General features: G+C 40.4%; 1 protein-coding gene across 3 annotated transcripts in view; it reads left to right on the forward strand.

Annotated features, from left to right (window-relative positions):
- The first annotated feature begins 6,025 nt into the window (after nt 1–6,025).
- Nucleotides 6,026–24,902, forward strand: part of CARNMT1 (carnosine N-methyltransferase 1) — a 47,744-nt gene continuing 28,867 nt past the window's right edge. The window contains exons 1-3 of one of the 3 annotated variants that reach the window (XM_033237085.1): nt 6,026–6,495; nt 17,468–17,663; nt 18,496–18,659. In XM_033237085.1, coding sequence (XP_033092976.1) covers nt 6,059–6,495; nt 17,468–17,663; nt 18,496–18,659 — 797 coding nt within the window. In that variant the 5' untranslated portion in view covers nt 6,026–6,058. Of the gene's footprint in view, nt 6,496–6,516; nt 7,072–7,362; nt 7,457–17,467; nt 17,664–18,495; nt 18,660–24,902 lie in introns of those variants that run through there. The other 2 variants (XM_033237086.1, XM_033237087.1) reach the window with 2 other exon arrangements.

The following is a 24,902-nucleotide window of genomic DNA, read 5'->3' on the forward strand; positions in this document are numbered from 1 at the left end:
TGTATTTTCTTATGCGACTAAAATGCTAAATCACTACAAACAACAATTATTTACAAATTAATAAGATTTCCAGAAGTAAAACAACTTAATGAAACTTATTTAAAGATAGACAAGACCAACTTTAGCAGAGGCAGTAGATCCAGTAATCATTTCTTGGGCTTGCTTTCAAATTCAGGCTTTGCTTATTAATAGCCGTATGACTTTGAGCAAGGTACTTAATTATAGTGTGCTCATTGGTTTTTTAAAAAGTGTGTGTCGGGGGCTCCCAGCTATTCCAACCTGGGCAACACAACAAGTCCCGGTTTAAAAACAAAAAAACGAACAAAAAAACCCAAAAAAGATGATACTACTGTATTAAGTTATATGCAATGATACATTACAGGGTTTAGTGCAGTGTCTGGCACTTGTAAATTCATTTATTCATTTCAAAAAGTGGTTATAGAAAAATCTCACTTTGCTAGATGCTGGAGATACAAGCATGAACAAAACAGATATGCCTCCTGCCCTCAGACATACAGTCTACAAGGCAAGGCAGTTAAAAGGTCAGCTAAAACCAACATAATACATATTACAAACTTTCAATGAGGCATTTAACCGGGAAATGTGAGGCTAATAAAAATATATTTAGTAGCTGCTAAACGTTAATGTTTAAAAATATGTATATATACTTAGGATTAATAGATGAGTAGACTTGCACATTTCAAAACCCTTACTTACAAACATTTATTGATTATGAACCATCCTTGAAAATAATGATGGAGTAACTTTGTTGGTATGACTGGGAAAACAAGTTGAGTCTTCCTGGTTCAGACAATAGAGCATGGAGTTTAGTGAGTTAACATTGATATAATTGATGGACCTTATTTAAATTCACCAGATGGATGAATTTGTGTGTGGTGTTCATTTGTGTGTGAGTTGTTGTGTATATTAATTTAAAAATTTTATTTTATATTTTGTGGGGTGGTCTCCTGAGCCAAAGTGGGCTGAGAGAAACGCCTTCATTTTTATGCAATTGTATCTCGTATATAGATTCGTGTGACCACTGCTATAGCCAAGATACAGGATAGTTCTACTACAAGTTTCCTTTGAGCTACCCTTTCATAAACACAGACACTGCCCTTACTCCCCACCACCCCCAATCCCCAGTGACTAATCATGTTTTTCATCTCTATAATTTTGTCATTTTGAAAATGCTATATAAATGTAATCATATTACTTGAAGCCAGGAGTTCAAAACAAGCCTGGGCAACCAAGCAAGGCTCCATCTCACAAAGGAAAAAAAATCAGCCAGGTGTGGTGGTACACATCCGTAGTCCCAGCTACTCACAGAGGCTGAGGCAGGAACATCGCTTGAGCCACGAGCTCAAGACTGCACTGGGCCACTGTCATACCACTGCATTCCAGCCTGGGTGAAAGAGTGAGACTCTATATCTAAAAAAATAAAAATAAAATAAAATAAATGCAATCATACAGTATGTAACCCTTTGAGACTGCTTTTTTATTCCCCATTCAGCATCATCCCTTTGAGATTTTTCCAAGTTATTACATACATCAAGAGTTCATTACTTTTTATTGCTGAGTAGTATTCCATGGTACGGATATGTTAGTTTGTTTAACCATTCATCTGCTGAAGGACACTTGGGCTATTTACAATTTCTGGCTTTTACAAATAAAGCTGCTATGAACTTTTATGTACAGGTTTTTGTGGGTACATGTCTTCATTTCTCTGAGATAAATCTCTAAGAGTGCAATTGCTGGGTTGTATGGTAAGTGTACGTTCAGTTTTGCAAAAAAAATCACTATACTCTTTGCATGACCGTTTCCAGCAGACTTGGACTGATCGAATTCTCCCCAGTTTCTCACTTGTATTAATAGCTCTCAAGAATAACTGAAGAATGTGCTAGGAATGCAATATTCTGAGATGAGGGACTGGCTGAAACATCCCAGGCTCTGTTCCAGTCCCTCCTAGAAACAGGATGTCCTTCATCATTTTAGTCCAGCATGTCATGTTGCCTCCAGAATGTAAAACCCAAGATGGTCTGCTTTCCAGGGTCACTCAGCTGTGGTACAAATGGGGTACACACAAATGGGACTCCATCCTCCTGGGGCAGCTTTCCTGAGTCTTGGGAGACTGGCCCACAATGAATCCTATGCTTCTGTTGTCCCTTGTTGCCTAGCTGTAAATAATAAATTCACTTCATGTAACTTGTACACATGGGTGTTCTGTCTCACCAGACTCAGCTGGTAACCAATGCACAGCAAACCTGCTTCGCTCTCTTTTCCAGAATGGCTGCACCATGTTACGTTCCTAGCAGCAGTGTACAAATGCATGTAAGCAGTTTAAGTGCTTAGCCAACAGTTCTTCAGAATAACTAACAAAAGTATAATGATGCTTTTTACTTATTAATTCCTGGAGATTAATTAGTCTCCTCCTGATAAAAACATTCCAAATCTTGCAGCTCAAATCACTCTATGGTTTGGGAAGATATTAATGGAAGAAACTCACTACAAAGAACTTAGGTCAAGGAAGTCCTAAGAAAAGTGTTTTAAAACAAGGCTAAAACTTTATTCTAAAGACAACTGAGAGCAGGGAAGGTAACTAACATTTATTGAGCCTATATACCAGGCATTTTTCAGTCTTTATCTCATTTATTCCTCCCAATGACCCTGTAAAAAGGGTAATATGTCTATTTTATAAATTTTACAATTGGCGGGCTTGGTGGCCCATACCTGTAATCCTAGTACTTTGGAGGTCAAGGCAGAAATATTGCTTGAGCTCAGGAGTTCCAGACCAGCCTGGGCAAAATCATGAAACCTCACCTCTATTAACAATTTAAAAAAACATTAGCCAGGAGTAGTGACGCATGCCTGTTGTCCCAGCTACTCGAAAGGCTGAGGTGGGGGAATCATTTGAGGCCAGGAGATCGAGGCTTCAGTAAGCCATGATCATATCACTGCCCTCCAGCCTGGGTGACAGAGCCAGACTCTGTCCTCTCCACCCCCCACAAACAAATAAACAAAAAAAAGAAAGAAAAGAAAAAGAATATAACAAACATTGCAATTAAGGCTTTACATAATGTTTCATACAGGTCATGGAGTTACTAGGTGGCGAAGTGAGAATGAGAGGCCCATTCTTCCAGCTTCTGCTGCCTTCAGCTCAGGGCAAAGAAATATAGAAGGCAATCAATACATTTGTTGAAAAAAAGGAAAAAGAATAAATGAATGAGTGAGTTAACTTCAGCTCTGCTATCTATGTGTTCCTGGGCAGGAAAATTAATTTCTTTGAGTCGATTTCTTCATTTCTTATAGCAAGAAAATAATGATATCTAGTTCACAGAGCTAAGGGACAAGTAAGGTGATAAACTGGGAAAACAATTTGAAAAATATTAAATCAACGAATGTTAGCTAGCATAATATTTAAAAAGTACAGTCACAGTCCTAAACAAATACTGATAAAATATAGGTATGAGACATGGGGGCGGTGTATGAAGATCACTTAATATCTCTGATTCCCTGGTTTCATCACCTGTAAGATCACAATTGAGTTTAAAGTTGAGCACCTTCATGACACAGACTCTAAGACCTAACAAGTTAGGAAACAGAGTCAAGCAAGCCTCTGCACATGACATTAATTTGAAAATGTTTATTCTACCATCGAGGATACTGCAAAGTATGGAGCTGATTATCTTTATCCATGACATTCCAGCCTTTATCAATTAGGTCATTCAGACCTATATCAATACATGTAACGAATTACAACATGTATAACTTGTGTGCATGTGTATATGAGAACAGTATTAGAAACAGTTACTACTATGAGGGTTTGTACATAACTTCCAAACAATTAGTGTTTGGAAAAATAGACTTTAGATAGAAAATCTGGAAGAATGGACAAGGAATTGGTATATTGTGTCTGGAGAGGAACATTGTTGGCTAGGGACAGGGTAAAGCAATTATTCACATTTGGCCGAGCGTGGTGGCTCATGCCTGTAATCCCAGCACTTTGGAAAGCCCAGGCAGGTGGATTGCCTGAGTTCAGGGAGAGCAGCCTGGGCAACATGGTGAAACCCCATCTTTACTTTAGTTTTTTTTTTTGAGATGGAGTCTCGCTCTGTCGCCCAGGCTGGAGTGCAGTGGCGCGATCTCGGCTCACTGCAAGCTCTGCCTCCCGGGTTCAGGCCATTCTCCTGCCTCAGTCTCTTGAGTAGCTGGGACTACAGGCGTCCGCCATCACACCCGTCTAATTTTTTGTATTTTTTAGTAGAGACAGGGGTTTCACTGTGTTAGCCAGGATGGTCTCGATCTCCTGACCTCGTGATCCGCCCGCCTCGGCCTCCCAAAGTGCTGGGATTACAGGCGTGAGCCACCGCGCCGGACCAGTAAAAAATTAGCCAGGTGTGGTGGCGCATTCCTGTAATACCAGCTACTCGGGATGCTGAGGCAGGAGAATCGCTTGAGCCTGGAAGTCAGGGAGGTTGCAGTGAGCTGAGATGGTGCCACTGCACTCCAGCCTGGGCAACAGAGCGAGATTGTCTCCAATTTCTATTTGTAATCCTTTGCACTTTCTTTTTGAATTTTGAAACATGTATTACCACATTACTATTAACAGACTCACATTTTAGAAAACTTTTATATAAAAATGTTAATATAAGTCATTTTGAGCATTACTTTTATTTCAACTATTAATTTAAATTATGAAAATATGAAGCCACTTCACTTTCAATATGACTGTAACTTTTTAACAGACTTTGTGGTCACTGGGCATATTTAACCCTTTGAATAAAGCACTCTTTCCCTTTTATCATTATTTTGTAAGACTCATTTGCCAGGTGGTGGATTAAATTGAATAGAATAACTTATTTCTTAAGAATAACTTAGTTATTTCCTAAGAGCCACCCTTAGATACTGGTAGGTGTCATCATCTTCCCAAGACCAGCTGCTGGATAGAATGTCCTCACATTTTCCTCATCTGCGGCCATCCTCAGTAAGGGAGGAATTAGGACTGCCGCAAGCCCCTAAAGACTGGAAAGATGGGAAGGGTGCGATGGCTCACGTCTGTAATCCCAGCGATTTGGGAGGCCAAGGGGGGGTGGATCACCTGAGGCCAGGAGTTCCAGACCAGCCTGGCCAACATGGTGAAACTCCATCTTTACTAAAAATACAAAAATTAGCCGGGTGTGGTGGCGCGCGCCTGTAATCCCAACCACTCGGGAGGCTGAGGCAGGAATCGCTTGAACAGAGAGGTTGCAGTGAGCCGAGATGGCACCACTCACTGCACGCTAGCCTCGGGAAAAAAAAAAAGAAAGAAAAGAGTGAAAAGATGGCGCTCACTCCCCACCCCCTTAAGTAATTAAAAATAGGAATTTATTTAGGAAGCGAATTAAAACTTAAATTAGGATGGAGACAAGACGTTCCTTCTAGACTTTCTGAAATAAAAATTCCGGGCCGGGCGCGGTGGCTCAAGCCTGTAATCCCAGCACTTTGGGAGGCTGAGACGGGCGGATCACGAGGTCAGGAGATCGAGACCATCCTGGCTAACACAGTGAAACCCCGTCTCTACTAAAAAAAATACAAAAAAAAACTAGCCGGGCGTGGTGGCGGGCGCCTGTAGTCCCAGCTACTCGGGAGGCTGAGGCAGGATAATGGCGTAAACCCGGGAGGCGGAGCTTGCAGTGAGCTGAGATCCGGCCACTGCACTCCAGCCTGGGCGACAGAGGGAGACTCCGTCTCAAAAAAAAAAAAAAAAAAAAATCCGAATAAATTCATCAAAGCCGAGCTTTTCCTTTTTGCCTTTCCCTTCTTTGCTAGTGCCTGGGCCTGCGTTCAGCTTCCCGCTCCGCAATCCGGCACTCGCAGGCTCTTAAGTCCCACCCACGCGGCCGCGCACAGGTAACTGCGGCGCCAGCCCCACCCCACCTACGAGCTCCTCCTCCGCCCACCGCCCTAGGGCCTCGGCCCCGTCCTTGGAAGCGTGGTCGTGACGTCAGCGCGCTGTCTCCGGAGCCCGGCAGCAAATGAGCGCAGACCGCACTGGCCCTCCGCGTACCGCGGAACACGCATGCGCGTTGGTTCTGGGAGCCCTGAAGACCTGGCGGAGCCCAGCGCGGATGGAGGCCTGAGGGTGGCGGGGGCGGAGCGCGCCGCGAGCTGGGGGCATGTCCGCGGCGGGCGCCGTCTAGAGGAAGGCCAAGCAGCCGCCACCACGCTGTCGGTCGCGGCGAGACGCAAGCGAGCCAGGCCGAGGGCCGCGGCGGCGATGCAGCGACGGCGGCGCCCTCCGCCGCCCACCTCCCGGCTGCCCGAGGGCTGCGGGGGAGGCGGCGGTGGGAGCGAGGAGGTGGAAGTGCAGTTTTCCGCTGGGCGTTGGGGCTCGGCCGCGGCGGTTTCGGCGGCGGCGGCGGCGGCGGCGGCGGCCACGCGCAGCACCGAGGAGGAGGAGGAGAGGCTTGAGCGTGAGCACTTCTGGAAGATCATTAATGCCTTCCGCTACTACGGGTAAGGAGCCCGTGGCGGACCCCGGCCCAGACCGTCGGGGCGCCCACTGGTGGCGGCGGACCCGCCGGAACGGGGGCGCTCGCCGTCCCGCCGCCACGCCTCCGAGGCGTAGGGACCCGGCTGCTGCAGCTGACCTCCGGGCCCCGAGTCACCTCGCACCACCCCAGCCCCTCCCGGCCCTGCACACCCGCGTGTCCGCCGCGCCGTCTGCTGCACAGCCTCGTGTCTTCTGACCTCAGGATCAGATTAGCTCTCCTGCCTCCGTCCTCTTAAAGGTTTGGCTTTCAGGCCGGTGGGGGTGACCGGAGAAGCGCTGTAACAATTTCAGATAGAAGACGATGGTGGTAGAATCGTCCACTGCTGGGCTAATTGGTGTGTGTGGTCGATGTCCTTCAAACTGAACACACGGAGAGCCCAAGTTCACCTACGCGTGGGATGCTGTAGGACGTATTTTCCCAAACTGTTACCAGTGCTTGTAAGAGCAGTTTAAGATTTCCACCCACCCCTTCTTTGGCGCTGTGAACGCACTTGCACATTTGTGTGAGCGATTGAATGATGCTGCTCAGTGTCTAACTGGTGGGTGATTAAGGGCGGAAGTGGTCCTTATATTCTAAAATTTGCTAATTATTAGGAGAGAAATGAGAGCAGTCACAATAAGAGCTGCCTTTACGTTCTTTTTTCCTGCAAAAATGTATCTAATTCTCCCTGGTGTGCTAGGCACTGTGGTAGGGCCTTTTTAAGTGCGCTCCTCATTCATAAAACCAGCTCCCTAACTCCCATGCTTCTTCTAGATAGATGTAAAAGTAGTTTAATCACAAACTTATAATTCCAAGAGTTGAAAGGGACTTAACTGGATTTTCAGGTGAAGATAACACTTTTATTCACGTAAGAGATATGAGTCCACCGGTGACTATGTTCTGAGTCTGCAATTGGAATCAGACAGACATGACCTCCTACGCAGGTAAACCTGTTTTCATAAGTGGGTTCCTGCTGTGCTTTATGCAAACTTTTAAAATATTGTTCATCTCATGTATTATATTTGTTTATATGAATCTCTTGCTTTGCTGTGACCTCCTCAAGGGCAGGGGCTGAGTCTTATTTATTTTTATGTCACTAGTGCTTGGCATATGTTGTTTAAGCTCTATTTTTAACAAAACAAATGGTAGCAAAGAAATACATTTCTCATTCCCAAATAGTCTGTCAAGTTTTTGACGGATAGTTAAATGAGTTTACTAGTCTGAATTTAGAAGCTTGCTTAATGAAAGCTTAAAGTTATTTGGAATCTGATTGTATATGTGATAGGAACTTTTGAACTTCGAAGATCTTGATGAAATAATTTACTGATTAAACCCAGAAATAGGGACCAGGGACAGCATTACTTTACGGAGCCCAAAACAGTAGTTTGGATATTTTATTTCTCTGGATTTAGTAGTAACAGAGGGAGCAAGGCAGACCATCAGAGAATTGAATTTGATGCAGGAATTGTGACTGAACTAACCATGCAGTTAGGGAAGGCAGCCAACATCAGATAGCTAAGAGTGGGAGATACAGAAAAGTCTGGTACATTTTGCTCTTGAAAAATCTAGAAAGAATATTGGGAAATGTCTTGGGAATATAGTGGACCCATTTAGTTGTACTTACTAAACTAAATGTGTAGTTGTACTTACTTTTAATATGTTAGGACCAATTTAAAACTGATGTTTGTGGGTAAGTATGGGATGGGACTTTATTGGGGTAGGGGTTGATCAGGAACAGAATTGTGGCAATATAGAGAAGAGTTCTTGTGTGAATATTCTAGTGTTTGTGATACTATTTCCTATACTCAATTCTTTACTGGTGTAATGTTGGATTCAGTACATCTCATTTTTTTTAAAAATCGTTTTTATTAGTATATACTCTCTTGAAACACTTCAAATACTTGGACTGAAAATAGTATAACATCAAAAACATGCTTTTTAAAATCTCACTTAAAGGCTAGGGGTACAGAAAACTTATGTAGCAGAAAACAGTGTATTGTTACATTCTAATATTTTGTGATCTTCTAGACTTAAACTGCTTGTAGCCACTAATCATATCTGGATAAATTTAAGCTAAAATTAATCAGTATTTAATAAACTTTAAAATTTATTTGCTCAGTTTTACTACCCACATTTCAGGTGCTCAGTAGCTACATGTGGCTAGAGTCTGTTGTATTGGACAGTGCAAATAAAAGCTTTTCCATTATCAAAGTGTGATGGACAATCCGGTTCTACACATTTAGCAAGTACAGTTGACCCTTAAACAATATGGATCTGACTGCACGGGTCCATTTATACACAAATTTTTTCAAATAAACATTGGAAAATTGTTTTGAGATTTGCAAGAATTTGAGAAACTTAGCAAACTTGCATAGCCTAGAAATATTGAAAAAATTAAGAAAAAGTTATGCCATGAATGCATATGTGTAGATATTAGTTTATCATTTACTACCATAAAATATACACAAATCTATTATAAAAAGTTAAAATTTATCAAAACGTACACAAACACAGATCTTACATGGAGCATTTGCAACTGAGATAAATGTGAACAAGCAAAGATGTAGCATTAAATCATAGTTGCATAAAATTATCTGTAGTAGATATAGTACTACTGTAATAATTTTGTAGCCACTTGCTGTTGCTTTTGCAGTGAGCTCAAATGTTGCCAATATCTGTTTGAAAAAATCACTCTGCTTTTGTCTGTCCAGTAAATTGCCTATAGCAGTAAACACATTTCATCAAACTTAATGCAATACCATAAACCTTAAATAACACCATGGGTCCCATATGAAGTGCCACTGGTGATGCTGGAAGTGCTCCCAAGAAGCAGAGAAAAGTCAAGACATTTAAAAAAAAGTTGATTTGTTCGATATGTACTGTAGAGGTCTGCAGCAGAGGTTGCCCCCAACCCCATTTCAGACAGAGGATTTATCTTGTAGTCAAATAATGTAAATATACAGTATTGATAAATGCAGTGCAGTAGTGTAAATGTATTTTTCCTTTCTTATGACTTTAATATTTTCTTTAGCTTTATTGTAAGAATATAATACGTAATATATTAACATACAAAATATGTCAGTTGTTTATGTTATTGGTAAGGCTTGTGGTCAGTAGTAGGCTATTAGTAGTTAAGTTTTTGGTGAATCAAAGTTACATGTGGGTTTTCGACTGCACAGGGGGTTGGTGCCCCAATCCAAGTATTGTTCAAGGGTCAACTGTACGTCCAGATTTTGCAGGGATCAATTTTACTGTTACATGTCTTTTAGTTAATACATAGGAGATTTAGATAAAAGCTCATAAAGCAAGGAATGTCTTTTGATAAATACTTTCTAATGGGTTCCAATTTTGTGATTCCTACAGATTTTGCTTAGATGACATTCTGATTAAGGTAAAAATGGGTATAGCTCATTTGTATTGAATAGCAAAAGTTAGTTTTATAACCCAGTGTTATGAATGAAGCACCTCAGCACATAGACAATACTAGAGTTGAAAAGCTGAAAGTCTTTTCAGAAACTTCTTACTTTTAGAAATAACAGGATGAGATTTTTTAATATCGAGATTTGGAGCTGATTTTTGCAGGTGAGGATGTGGATAGACACAAAGCAGTAAGCAACTTGCTCAGGGTTACACAATCCAGTTGTGGTAGAATCTGACCTAAAATCCAAAACTGTTACCTAAAATTTTACGGTGCGTTAATGCAGAGTTACACTAGTAAGACAAATTTAATGTTAGGTATTTAATAAAGATTTAAAATGAATCAAGACAGGCTTTATTTCTGACAAGTTATGTTTTTTTCTATTTGGATTTCCTAGAGTAGTTCAACTAAGTGCAGAGGAATGGGCCTGTGACCATGGCGTTTAGCTCAGAACTGGTATGGGCTCACCCTGATGACAGGTGACTAAATCAGAGTTGAGGTCACTGCTGACACCAGCTTTCTAGAGAGAGTTGGAGGTAGAGATACCACCATTGAGGAAAAATGGCTATTAAGTTTACTTTCTCCTCTTATCAGCAAGAGGATGTCGCCTCCTTATGCTGACTTAGTTCGGAACCAAGGAGAGTCTGATTTTTGTAAAATATTCCTTCAAAGCAGGTTTGACCGAGTTTCTTAAAAGGGCCAGGCAGTAAATATTTTAAGCTCTGAAGGCCAGTGGTCTCTTGTTACAGCTCATCAACTCTGCCCTTGAATGGAAGGAGCCTTAGGCTTTGTGTAATCAAATAGTGTGACTGTGTACCAATAAGACTACAAAGCAACCAAGTAGCCAGTGGGCCCCTGCCTTAAAGCAATACCGATAGGGTAAGCATGTGCAGGATAGTGAAGTTAGCTCCAGTTATAAGGGTATAGTGAGGATTGGACTATATTCTCAACTTTAGTAAGATCCCACCTATTTTAAGAGTCACTGGTGGTTGTATGTTATGGCAGCTTTGCACACCAGTAAGTAACCAGGGGTTTAAGAATCTCATCCTGCTCTGTGTAGTTACTTCTGTATCAAGAATTGACAGCTCTTCTAACCAATCTATAACTCAACTCACCCTTGCAATCTTGATACTACTTGGTAATAAGTAATCTCTGTGGAAAACCAAAAGTGGCACCTGTGGGAATGTAACTGAACATTTATTGCTTTTTACATATGCTGAAGTACAGAGATACTGAATAATGACCAAGATGACACTTGTGTTTTAGAAGAATTCATCTGATTAGAGGTGGGGTGGGAAGGGCAGGGGAGGAGTTAGGAAGTAGAATTGGAAGGTATCCTGGGCTTATTGATTGTGGGACTAGGAGAAGAGACATTTAGGATGACTCCTTAATTACTTTTTTTTTTTTTTTTGAGACAGAGTCTCGCTCTGTTGCCCAGGCTGGAGTGCAGTGGCACGATCTCAACTCACTGCAACATCTGCCTCCCAGGTTCAAGCCATTCTCCTGCCTTAGCTTCCCAAGTAGCTGGGATTACAGGTGCATGCCACTATGCCCGGCTAATTTTTTGTATTTTTAGTAGAGACAGGGTTAGCCAGGATGGTCTCGATCTTGAACTCCTGACCTGAGGTGAACTGCCCACCTCGGCCTCTCAAAGTGCTGGGATTATAGGTGTGAGCCACCATGCCCAGCTGATGACTCTTTAATTTCTAACTTGGGTGCATTTGTTAATATTAGCCATGAAGGAAGGAGTGCAGGTTTTTGTGGGGCATGTGCTAAGTTCACTTTGGGTATGAGTTTTGAGGTGTGGTGAGAGGGAGGTTGTGGGGCATCCAGTGCCCAAGAGTAAACACTAGAAAGAAAGGCTGTTCAATCTGTTGACGGTGAATTGTAAACTGTCAAAGCTCTGCTGTTTGCCTAACTTGTTGTGGCCGTTTAGTTCCTTTAATGTCATACTCTGTTGTTAGGAATGTAAATTGATGGGAGGCTTTCTACACATCATTTTATATCAAGAACCTTAAAAATACTTACTCCTGGCCAGGTGTGGGGGCTCACGCCTGTAATCCCAACACTTTGGGAGACCGAGGTTGGCCGATCACTTCAGGTCAGGAGTTCGAGATCAGCCTGACCAACATGGTGAAACCCCATCTCTACTAAAAATATAAAAATTAGCCGGTCATGGTGGTGTGCACCTGTAGCCCCATCTACTTATGAGCCTGAACCAGAAGAATCGCTTGAAGCTGGGAGGCAGAGCTTGCAGTGAGTTGAGGCTATGCCACTGTACTCCAGCCTAGGTGACAGAGTGAGACTCCATCTCAAAAATAAAGTAAGTTTTCCTTTTCACCTGGTAATTCTGGTTTCGAGAATTTATGCTAATTTTTCCCCTAAATTATAGACAGATTTTGAATACAAAATGTTCTTCATAAAAACAAGTGAGTGTCTAAATGACCAGTAGTTGGGAAGTAGCTAAGTAACTGTTGGTTACATAAGATGGAATGATGAACATCCATTTTGTACCCCACAAATATATACAATTATAATTTGTCAATATTCAGCTTAAAAAAAGTAAGATGCTAGATTACCTTTTTTTTTTCTTCTCTATTTTGGAGACAGGATTTTGGACTGCTACCCAGCCTGTAGTGCAGTAACACAATCATGGCTCACTGCACCCTTGACTTTCTAGACTCTAGCAGTTCTCCTACGTAGGCTCAGCCTTCTTAGTAGGTGAGACTACGGGCATGCACCACCACACCTGGCTAATTCTGTTTTTTCATTTTTTTGTAGAGATGAGGGTCTTGCTGTATTGGCCAGGCTGGTTTTGAACACCTGGCCTCAAATAGGCTTCCCACCTTGGCCTCCCAAAATACTGGCATTACTGGCATGAGCCACTGCAACTTTGTATTAAGCAAAACAGAAATGTGCCAAAAGCTTAGAAGTGTTCCTTCTAGAAGAGGAATTATTAGGCCTTCTTTCCCTGAGTACTTTTAATTTCTACATTTTTCATACTTTGAACATTTTAGTAATATAAATGAAATATACCTACGGTTTTTTTGAACAGTAGGTATATATATATAGTATATGTATTTATAGTACATATACTATTTATACTATATATACTATGTATATATAGTATATATTTATACTATTTATACTATATATACTATGTATATAGTGTGTATATATAGTATATTGAACAGTAGGTATATGTGTAGTATATATATTTTGAGTGCTTGCTGTGTTTTCAAGCTATTGGGCTAAATCTTTTGAGTACGTTATTTCCAATGAAACCCTGTCTGGTAAGCAGAGGAACATAATGCTACCTATCTAATTACAGAGATGTTTCAGAATAATCAGTATTAACTGACTTGGTTTAGTCCTTGGCATTTATTAAATCTCAATAAATGGTAGCTTCCATGATCACCTCATTGTTGTTCATTCTTTATCTTGCTTCTCTACATGAGAGAGTTGCACAAAGAAAGGAGGTAGTTTTCCTGGTGTTGTGGCAAATAGGTGTTATAACCTGGATTTCATCCCTGATCTTTCTGACTTCAAAGCTCATTATTATACTCTCCCCAGAGGGGGATGTCAGTCGAGCTTCTGCCAACTTGATCTCTTCACCTTATCCCTAAGGGCCCCCCACACCAAGCCACCACACACAAGCTTGTAAAAACGCGACCAGCCAGGTTTTTGCTTGTTCGTCAGGAGCTTCTTCTGAAGTTCATTACTGTTTGGCAGTTGGAATAATTTGGCAGAGGGTAAAAATAAGAAAATTGTTTGGATGAATAAAGATTTAAGAAACCAAACGACAAAGGTTTTGAAATTGAAAATGAAAATGAAGGCCGGGCACAGTGGCTCAGGCCTATAATCCCAACACTTTGGGAGGCAGAGGCGGGTGGATCATGAGGTAAAGACATCAAGACCATCCTGGATAGTATGGTGAAACCCTGACTCTACTAAAAATACAAAAATTAGCCGAGCGTGGTGGCACACGCCTGTAGTCCCAGCTACTTGGGAGACTGAGGCAGGAGAGTCGCTTGAACCTGGGAGGGGGAGGTTGCAGCGAGCTGAGATCGTGCCACTGCACCGCAGCCTGGGCAAGACAAGACTCCATCTCAAAAAAAAAAAGAAAATAGAGGCTGGGCGCGGTGGCTCACGCCTGTAATCCCAGCACTTTGGGAGGCCGAGGCGGGCGGATCACAGGGTCAGGAGATCGAGACCATTCTGGCTAAGATGGTGAAACCCCATCTCTGCTAAAAATACAAAAAATTAGCCAGGCGCGTTGGCAGCCTGTAGTCCCCGCTACTCGGGAGGCTGAGACAGGAGAGTCGCTTGAACCTGGGAGGGGGAGGTTGTAGTGAGCTGAGATCGTGCCACTGCACCGCAGCCTGGGCAAGACAAGACTCCATCTCAAAAAAAAAAAGAAAATAGAGGCCGGGCGCGGTGGCTCACGCCTGTAATCCCAGCACTTTGGGAGGCCGAGGCGGGCGGATCACAAGGTCAGGAGATCGAGACCATCCTGGCTAAGACGGTGAAACCCCGTCTCTGCTAAAAATACAAAAAATTAGCCAGGCGCGTTGGCAGGCGCCTGTAGTCCCCGCTACTCGGGAGGCTGAGACAGGAGAATGGCGTGAACCCGGGAGGCGGAGCTTGCAGTGAGCTGAGATCACGCCACTGCACTCCAGCCTGGGTGATGAGCAAGACTCCATCTCAAAAAAAAACAACAAAAATACAAAAAAAGAAAATAGAAAATGAAAAATACTTCCATTTTTATTTAATATTGAATTAATACCAAAGAACATTTAAACATACACACATATATATAGATATAAAATGTAAGGAATGATACAGTGAACACTCATCAATCACCTGGTTTTTAAAAAACATTATCCTGTCTCTTTCACCCTCAGAATCATTAACCTGAATTTTTACTTCTTTACTTTGTAGTTTTTCCACATATGCCCAGTCCCTGAATAATAATACTTAGTTTTCTATGAAATGCAATTGTACATTATGTGTTTTCCTGCAATTTTTTTCAACAAATGTATGTGTTCTTGAGTTTTATCCAGATGGTGATGGGAGTAGCCAGTTTCTGCCAAAATATATTTGGAGGTTTGTTCTGGGCCAATATGATAGTGACCACAGCCTGTGGTTACACGATCTCAAAGGACCCTGACAAAGTACGCTCCAGGTGGTCAGGTTACAGCTTGGTTTTATACATTTTAGAGATAACAGGATTACATGGAAGGTATATATTGATCTCACACAAAAGGCAGGACGTCTTAAAGAGGGGGTTACAAGTCATAGGTGGGTTTTAAGGATTCTTCAGTTGGTGCTTGGTTGATAGAGGTAAGCTATGGTAAGTAGAAAGGAATGCCTGAGTTAAGGGACTTGTGGAGGCCAAGGTTCTTGTTAAGTTAAATGAAGCCTTCTAGGTAGCAGCCTTCAGAGGGAAGAGATACTAAATGTTACTTTTTAGACTTTAATGTTGTCAGGCTCTCAGTTAATCTCTCCTGGATCCAGGAAAGGCCTAGAAAGGGAAGGCCTGGTTGCATTCATGGAGATTCTCCACAGATGCACGTTTCCCCTAGGAAACATGGCTTTGTGGGGCCATTGAAATCTGTTGGCCCTGTGGCAGCCATTTCAAAATGTCAAAGAAATATATTTTAGGGTAAAATATTCTGATTTCTTTCTGAGTCTGCTATTTGTCATAAGATGCCATACCAGAATCAGGTTGGAAAGTAAGCCATATTATATAGGATTAATAAAAAACCTGTCTAACGAGATTTTATAATTTGTAAGGCATGATGCCCCATGTCTCTTAGTGAGAAACTTGGAGAAGAGAGAGAAAAAAAAAAAGATCAGTGTTTAGTCTTTACATATTATTGTATGAACTGTAATTTACTCATTTTGCTGCATTCCACTGTATATACTGTAATTTTTTCATTCTACAGTAACTATACGATAATTTCTGATGATAGACCTTTGGGTTGTTTCCAGATATTTTGTTACTTTTTTTTTTTTTTTTTGAGATGGAGTCTTCCTCTGTCGCCCAGGCTGGAATGCAGTGGTGCGATCTTGGCTTACTGCGACCTCTGCCTCCTGGGTTCAAGCGATTCTCCTGCCTCATCCTTCCAAGTAGCTGGGATTACTGGTGGGCGCCACCATGCCCAGCTAATTTTTGTATTTTAGTAGAGATGGGCTTTCACCATGTTGGCTAGCTAGACTGGTCTTGAACTTCTGACCTTAAGTGATCTGCCCACCTTGGCCTCCCAAAGTGCCAAGGGATTACGGGAATGAGCCACTGTGCCCGGCCTGTTTGTTACTTCTGACAGTACTGTGACAAAAATTGTTCATGTTTCATGGGGCCCATTTGCAAGAGTTTCTAGGAGTATAATTACTACGTCGTAAGGCAAGTACTATGCTAAGTTGTACTAGGTAATACTCTAAATTTGGCACAGTGGTTGCACTAATGTATGCACTTACCATTAGTGTATAAATGTCCTAATTATACTCTGTGTTCACCAAAATTTGATACAGTCAGGCTTTTAAATTTTGGCCATCTTGTCAATGTAAAAATAATATACTATGAGTATATATTTAACTTTAAAAAATGATGTTCTTATGGCCAGGTGTGGTGGCTCAAGTCTGTGATCGCAGCACTCTGGGCAGCCAGGGCAGGCAGATTGCTTGAGCCCAGGAGTTTGAGACCAGCCTGGGCAACATGGTGAAACCCATCTCTACAAAAAAATACAAAAATATTAGCTGAATGTGGTAGCGCATGTCTGTAGTCCCAGCTACTTGGGAGGCTGAGGTGGGAGGATGACTTGAACCTGGGAGGCAGAGGTTGCAGTCAGCTGAGACTGTGCCACTGCATTCCAGCCTGGGTGACAAGAGCGAAACTCCCTCTCAAAAATAATAGTAGTAAGTAAATATAAGTAAAAATGATGTTCTGTTTTCTGGTTTTATGAATAAGTAGTCCCCAAAGTGACCTTTGGGGTCATTTTTGGAATGCAAATTGTGGATGTTAAGTAAAACACTATAGAATTTCAATTTTTATTTGCTTGGTAATTTGTAGTATATAAGATCTTCTGTGATATTTTAAAAAATTCAACTTGGTTTGCTTTTAGTTAATTTCAGGACATTTTGTGTGTATTATAATTTCACAGCAGTATTTATTTTGCTACTTAAAGATGGAAAAATCTAAAGCATTAAGCTGGTTTTGCTGAAATTTTTAAGTTTAATACACAAAAATAAATTAATTGTACATCAATCTTCTTTTCCTCCTTCTAATTGGTGCATATGTTTACTTTTACTAGTGATAAACCATTTGTATTTTGCTTGCTTAGAGAAGGATTTGTAATAAAGTAAAAACATATACAACTTTCTAAGTTAATGCCTTTTTAAAAGCCAAGAGATTGTAAATGATAGGACAGTATCCAGCATAAGAAGGACATAATTGTACAGAAAGACAACCTTAAAATAAGATTGGCCTCTGGTGAGAATTCTTTTGCAAATTTAAAAAACACCTTTTATGTTTTAGCACCAGTATGCATGAGCGAGTGAACCGAACAGAAAGACAATTTCGATCACTTCCAGCTAACCAACAGAAACTACTTCCTCAGTTTCTTCTTCACTTGGACAAGATCCGGAAATGCATTGATCATAATCAAGAAATACTACTGACCATTGTGAATGATTGCATACATATGTTTGAAAATAAAGAATATGGAGAAGATGTATGTGAAAGTTTGTTCTATTTGTGTTTATTTTAGGGTCAACCTCTGTATTTTGAGGTCTTTTAATCTTTCTGGATTTCATTTTTATAATCTGGCACAGGCTATTTGCTCTACTCAGAAAGTTTTAACTTAAATGTTCAGTCATTTGATTAGGCTTCATAGAACAGTATGCCAGAGACTGGATCTGTTTGCTGGTTTTCCTTTTTTAAGTACTAATGTAATTGTTGGGATTTTGATGCATTTTGACATAATGTTCTGTTTTGGGATATAAAGTTAGTGACTTAAATTTTTAAAAGCAACTTTACTAGCTAGAAATTAACTTCCCTTGTTTAACTCATATTTTTTCAGTGTCTTGTATCTATTGCTGTTCATCTTTTATTGTAAGAAATTATTTTCACTTATAAATCTCAAGGGACTGGCAGTACATAGAAACTGAAGTCCTCTTTTTGTATCCACAGGATGGATACAGTTGGGCCACTCCAGTGTGAGCCTCTCCATGCTGCCCCATCAATGACCTGGAGGGACTTTCTTCCCTCTCTTAGAGAGGATGTTCAGTCTCCATAGCAGCTCAGTTTGGTCCTCTCCTGAGTAAAGACTGCTTAATTATATGGTGGTTTTATGATTAATGGACCTTAATCTTTTGAGGGTAGCAGTGAGACCACCAAACTCTTTTCATTTAGGATCTCAAGCTGCACTTGAACCCCGGTTGAGGTGAGAGGCTAGTGATTTATCCACTAAACCACCTATATAGCCCCTTAGTAGCATGTCTATTTAACCATAATAAAAGTGGATTACTCTCTTAGAAGCTAATTGATGTCTGTTTTTTAAACAGGGGAATGGAAAGATTATGCCAGCATCTACATTTGACATGGATAAGTTAAAATCCACATTGAAACAGTTTGTGAGAGACTGGAGTGAAACTGGGAAAGCAGAAAGGGATGCCTGTTACCAGCCAATCATTAAAGAAATTTTAAAAAATTTTCCAAAAGAGAGATGGTAAATAGTACCTTGTTTTTAACGAAGTTTTTAAAGTGTATAAACACTTGAGTTTCTTGATAAAATGTTTCACAGTCTTGCTTCATTGTTATAGTTGCTGTGTGCCTGTATGTTTTACGTGTGTAAGTGTTACATTTGTTATTGGATACTCTGTGTGAGGTTACAGTTATTATTTTGAATAATTTTTGTGCTGGTGCTTAGGGGAAATTACTTAGAAATTAAATAATAAGGTTAGATGGAAAATTATCAATGATGTGTATCTTTTTATAATTTGCTTTATGATGAAGCAAAAAACCCGTAAACTTTTAATTCCCTTCATTGTGGCATAGTTGTAAACAAGTGAGGGACCTGTACCTCTGAGCAAGCAGAGATTCTTAACTTTTTTGTGCCCTGGAACCATTGGTCAGTCTGAAGCCCATGGTCTGCTTTTCAGAATAATTTTTTTTTTTTTTCTTTTTTTGAGACAGTCTCACTCTCTTGCCTTGGCTGGAGTGCAGTGGTGTGGTCTTAGTTCACTGCAACCTCTTGCCTCCTGGGTTCAAGTGATTCTCATGCCTCAGACTCCCAAGTAGCTGGGACTGCAGGCTTGTACCACCACACCTGGCTAATTTTTGTGTTTTTGGTAGAGACAGGGTCTCACCATGTTGGCCAGGCTGGTTTCGAACTCCTGACCTCAAGTGATCCGCCTGCATCTTCCTCCCAAAGTGCTGGGATTACAGGTGTGAGCTACCGCACCTGGTCCAGAATAACAATTTTAAGTGAATAAATTTAAGTGCATAGGATTACAAAGAAAACAGTGATTTTGAAATACAGTTATCAAAATATTTAAAAAGTAAATTTGTGATGCATTTTTTAAAAATCATATATCACTTTAAATACAGTTTAACTGCAAGTGTAATTACTGTATTATGAAAATGCTGAAAGGGATATATACTGTTTTGAGAACCTCAGCTAATGTGAAGTGAAAATATATGTGATTTCTCTTCCTGATAAAGTCAGAGGTATTGCTAAAACTGTTGTTTGTTGCCTGCATCTGTAATTGAAGAAAAAAAAAATCAGTTTCTGAAATTAAAATGTAATTTTTTCCCATTCTCTTCAGAGACTCAGTGAATTCTATCCACAGACCTCTTGATGGATAGAATTTAATCCACCTAACCTCAGTCCCAGATTAGGAACCCCTGATTTAGGGGTATATATTTAACGAAAGCTACTGGATGGAATTCAGTCTTATTTAAAGATATTTTAGAGCGGCTCCTTTTCCTCCTCTCCTTCGCCTCCTTATTGATTGACAACTTTACGTTTGAGTATATGCTTTCAGAAATTTCAATACATATGTGTCTCTTCTCTCTGTTTTTTGTTGGGACATTTTATTTTATTGGTTATTATTTATTTATTTATTATTTTTATTTTTCACTCTATTCCCCAGGCTGGGGTGCAGTGGCGCTGCTCACTGCAACCTCCGCTTCCTGAGCTCAAGTGAGTCTCGTGCCTTAGCCTCCCGAGTAGCTGGGATTGCAGACACCTACCACTATGTCTGGCTATTTTAACTATTTTGAAATAACTTTAAAATTACAGATAAGTTGCATGAATTATATGGAGACCTCCTGAATTCACTTACACTTTTTACCTGAATTCACCAGTTTTTAACATTTTGCCACATTTGCTTTTATTGTTTCCTCTTCCTTCTTCCCTCCCTTCCTCTGTGTATGTCTGAAACCATTGAGGAAATTTAACCCTGAATACTGTTATGTAATTTACAGTCTACATTCAAGTTTCATAATTTACTGTGGTTCATACTGATAACTCTTAATTCCAATCCCAACTCTATAGGATTATCCTTGGTTTTCCCTCTTCTCACTTTGCTTCCAACAACATCAGTACATTTACTTATTCGCCCAGTTGTCTACAATACACACAGAATGGTTTCAGAATTGCTTCATTCATACCTCTGTGAAAAAGAAACCTACTAAAAGGAGTTCGGGATTTGCTAATAGTTATTTTTCCCTTAGACAAGGTGGTATAGTGAATCTATTCATTGCAATTTACCCAAATTAGCTCTCCCTTCAATCCCCAGCCCCCTAGTGTTTTATCCCTTCCCTTTATTCTAGACCCCATTTGGATAATCAGTATCATTGGCATCTTGTTTATTCATCCTTTTATTCTTTTTTTTTTTTAAAGAAAGTAAGTAGATGTGTTTTTTTTCCTCTCTCTCTCTCTCTCTCTTTTTTTTTTTGACACAAAGTGTTGCTCTGTCATCCAGGCTGTAGTACAGTGTTGTTATCATAGCTCACTCTAGCCTTAAACTCCTGGGCTCAAGTACTCCTCCCACCTCAGCCTCCCAGCTAATTTTTAAATATTTTTTGTAGAGACAGGGGTCTTGCTATGTTGAACAGGCTGGTCTTGAACTCCTGGCCTCAAGTGATCCTCCTGCCTCTGCCTCCCAAAATGTTGGGATTACAGGCATAAACTACTATGCCTGACTTTTTTGTTTTTCTTTATAATTACCCCCTTTGGTCATCCACAAAAGATAGTGTACCATACATTTATTCTGTGCCTTGCTTTTTTCACTTAGTGTCTTCTGGAAATAGCTATACTATCAGTTCATAGAGCTCTTCAGTCATCTTTTTTCCCCCAGCTGAAGATTACTCTGTTATTTGGATGTATCATAGTTTATCAACCAATTTTCTCCTACATTAGGCTATTTAGGTAGTTGGCAGTATCTAGCAATTATACATAATGTTAAAATTAATAACTTTATGCATATGTATTTTTATATTACTGGAGGTATAACTTTAATTATTTAAAAATTATTTGATAATCTTTTAAAAAATCCATAATATAATTTCAGAACTAATTTATTCTGATTTCCCCTTACCAAATTTTAGAATATAAATAATGCCGAAGGATCTGTTTATTTTTCTTTGCAGCAGTTCCTGACCAGTCCATGGTGAGAAATATCAGTTGGCACTTAATTGCATCATAATAAATTATACCCAGTAAGGATGATTTTTCAGGTCTCAGTGCGTGGGTTATGGAAAATTTCCATCATGCATTTTTTTCTGCTGCAATTATAGGGCCTATATGTAGTTATGAGAATCGGAGCTAATATCAAAGACAAAAAATGGTGGGGCCTTTTCCCCATCAGTCCACCAAGTTTTGAGGAAAAGAAGTATCGGTTGAAATAGCTCTGAAGAATTTATCTTCCTGGTTCTGATAAGTAGATCTCATGGTCTCTGATTTAACAATACATGTAGATAAGATTTTTTAAAAACACAGTGTAACAACTTGAACTTTCCCATGCAAACTCTGTAACCCATTGTCAACATGGTTCTGTATTTGGGCATGGATCATTCTGAAGAAAAATGCAGCTCTAATTTTTAAAAAAACTCTTAAAACTTGAAGACCTGGCCAGGCGTGGTGGCTCACACCTATAATACCAGCACTTAGACTGAGCCGGATGTATCACTTGAGGTCAAGAGTTCAGGACCAGCCTGGCTAACATGGAGAAACCCTATCTCTACTAAAAATACAAAAATTAGCTGGGCATGGTGGTGCACACCTGTAATCCTAGCTAGTCGGGAGTTTGAGGCAGGAGAATTGTTTGAACCCAGGAGGCAGAGGTTGCAGTGAGCCAAGATCACGCCACTGAACTCCAGCCTGGTCAATAGAGCAAGGGCTGTCTCAAAGAAAAAAAAAAAAAAAAAACTTGAAGACCTTCGGTGCCTGGGCTCTTAACTGACCCAGCATATTAATGCACACTCAGAGCTCAGATATAAGTGATACTCAGTCACATCTCAAATGGTCAAGGATATATAGTATTTGGCATTAAGACCTTGAAGCTCGCATTTGCTAGCAGAAAAATCCTTAGATAGTTCCTTTCATCGGGTATGTGTGCCGGAGAGTGTATCTTTAATTTAAATTCTTAGAAGTGGGATTGCTGCATAACACATTGATTTCAGTTTCTGTAGGTCAGGAGTCTAGGCTTGGCTTAACTGGTTCTTCTGGGTAGGAGCTTACAAGGCAGCGATCCAGATGTCTGCTGGGCTGTGTTTTCACCTGGAGACTTGACTGGGGAAGAATCTGTCACTCATGTTTCATTTTGTTTAACTGCAGTTGTAGTACTGAGGCAGAATTGTTTTCATTGTGACTGTAGGACTGAGGGTCTTAGCTGCTCTCTGTTCATCAGTTGGAAGTCTGCCTCATCTCCTAGAGGCGACCCATAGTTCCTTGTCTTTCCCAAAAGGACCACTTCATCAAGCCAGCAAGGAGGGTGTCTATATCAAGCAAGCTGTCAACCGTCTTACAGTGTTGAACAGTCATAGAGCTGGGTGTCAAGGCTCATGTCTATAATCCCAGTACTTTGAGAGACCAAGATGGTAGAATCACTTGAGGCCAGGAATTCAAGACCAACTTGGGCAACATAGTGAGACCTCATGTCTACTAAAAATTTAAAAATTATCCAGGTGAGGTGGCATGCATCTGTATAGTCCTAGCTACTCTGGAGGCAGACACCAGGCGAGGGGATCATTTGAGCCCAGGAGTTCAAAGTTGCAGTGATAACATGACTGCATTCTAGCCTGGGCAACAGAGCAAGACCCTGTCTCAATAATAATAATAATAATGACAATCATAGGAGGGACATCTCATCACCTTTGCTATATTCTGTTGGTTAGAAGAAGCAAGACATGGGGACCAGGAGGTAGGGAGCATGGGAGCACCACTACAGGGACTGCCTGCCATAGTCATTACTATATTCTTCTATAAGGGTTGTACTGTTTTTTCTGTTTACTGGCAATGTGTGAAAATGCCTGTTTATGCACAGCCCTAACAAATACTGTAGTTTTAAGCTTTTGACCTTTTGCCAGCCTGATGGGTGGGAAATTGTATATTTACATAGTCTTAATTTGCATTTCTCTTATGAGTGAAACTGTCTTCATATGTTAAAGGGTCATGTTAACATTTTTTTTAATTTTGAGAATTATATATTTATGTCTTTTCCCCTTAGTTTTTTATTGAGGCGAATTGCATATAACAAAAGTAATCATTTTAAATAAATCAGTGGCATTCAGTACTTTCACAGTATTGTACATCTACCACCACTGTGTAGGTCCAAAACATTTCATCAACCCAGAATAAAACCTCATACCCATTAAGCAGTTACTCCCCTTTCTCCCCACTCTGCCTTCACCTTTTTTATTTAGCAGTTTGACTGTGAGGTGTCTTAAATGTGGTTTCCTTTGTATTTGTCTTGGTTGGGGTTTGCTAATGTCTTGGGGTTTGGGTAGATCTATATCATCAATTCAGAAATGCTTTGCTATTATCTCTTCACATTATTTCTCTATCATTTTCTCTAATTCTTTCTCTTCTGGTACTCCAGTTACATGTATATTAAGTATTAAACCATTTCATGTCATCTCTTAGGTTTCACATGACTCTTTCCACACACTCTTTCTCCTCCCAGCCCTTTATAGTATAATGTGAATAATTTCTGTTAAGCTAACTTCAACTTCACTGATTATTTATTATGCTAATCTGCTGATAAGTCCTTTGAAAGAGTTCTTGGCCTGGGGTGGTAACTCACACCTACAATCCCAGCACTTTGGGAGGCTGAGGTGAGTGGATCACTTGAGGTCAGGAGTTCAAGACCAGCCTGGCCAACGTGATGAAACCCTGCCTCTACTAAAAATAGAAAAATTAGCTGGGTGTGGTGGTGTGCCCCTATAATCCCAGCTACTTGGGAGGCTGAGGCAGGAGAATCCTTTGAACCCAAGAGGCAGAGGTTGCAGTGAGCTGAGATCATGCCATTGCATTCTAGCCTGGGCAGCAAGAGCGAAACTCCATCTCAAAAAAAAAAAAAAAAAAAAAAAAAATTTCTTCTTTCTTTCTATTTTTTTTAATAAGCGAGTAAAAAAACTCTTTTTACTCATTTTTTGATTTTTTTTTAATTTCTAGCACTTACATATACATCCACAGCCATACACATATACTCTCTACTCTCTCTACCGAAATTCCTTTTTTGTATATGTGATCTGCATTTTGCACTAGATGCTTTAACATACTTTTTTCATGGATATTTTAAAATCCCTACCGGATGATTCTTACATTCTGTTTGTGTGACTGTTTTCTTGAAGCCTTCCTTATAACAATGAGTTCCACATTATCTTGCTTCTTTGCATGTTTCTTAATTTTTTTCAATTGAATGCCAGACATTGTATGTAAAGGAGTAGTAGACAATAAAGTAAT

This window comes from Trachypithecus francoisi, unplaced genomic scaffold (genome assembly GCF_009764315.1).
Source record: "Trachypithecus francoisi isolate TF-2019V2 unplaced genomic scaffold, Tfra_2.0 Lachesis_group16, whole genome shotgun sequence".
Lineage (NCBI taxonomy): Eukaryota > Metazoa > Chordata > Mammalia > Primates > Cercopithecidae > Trachypithecus > Trachypithecus francoisi.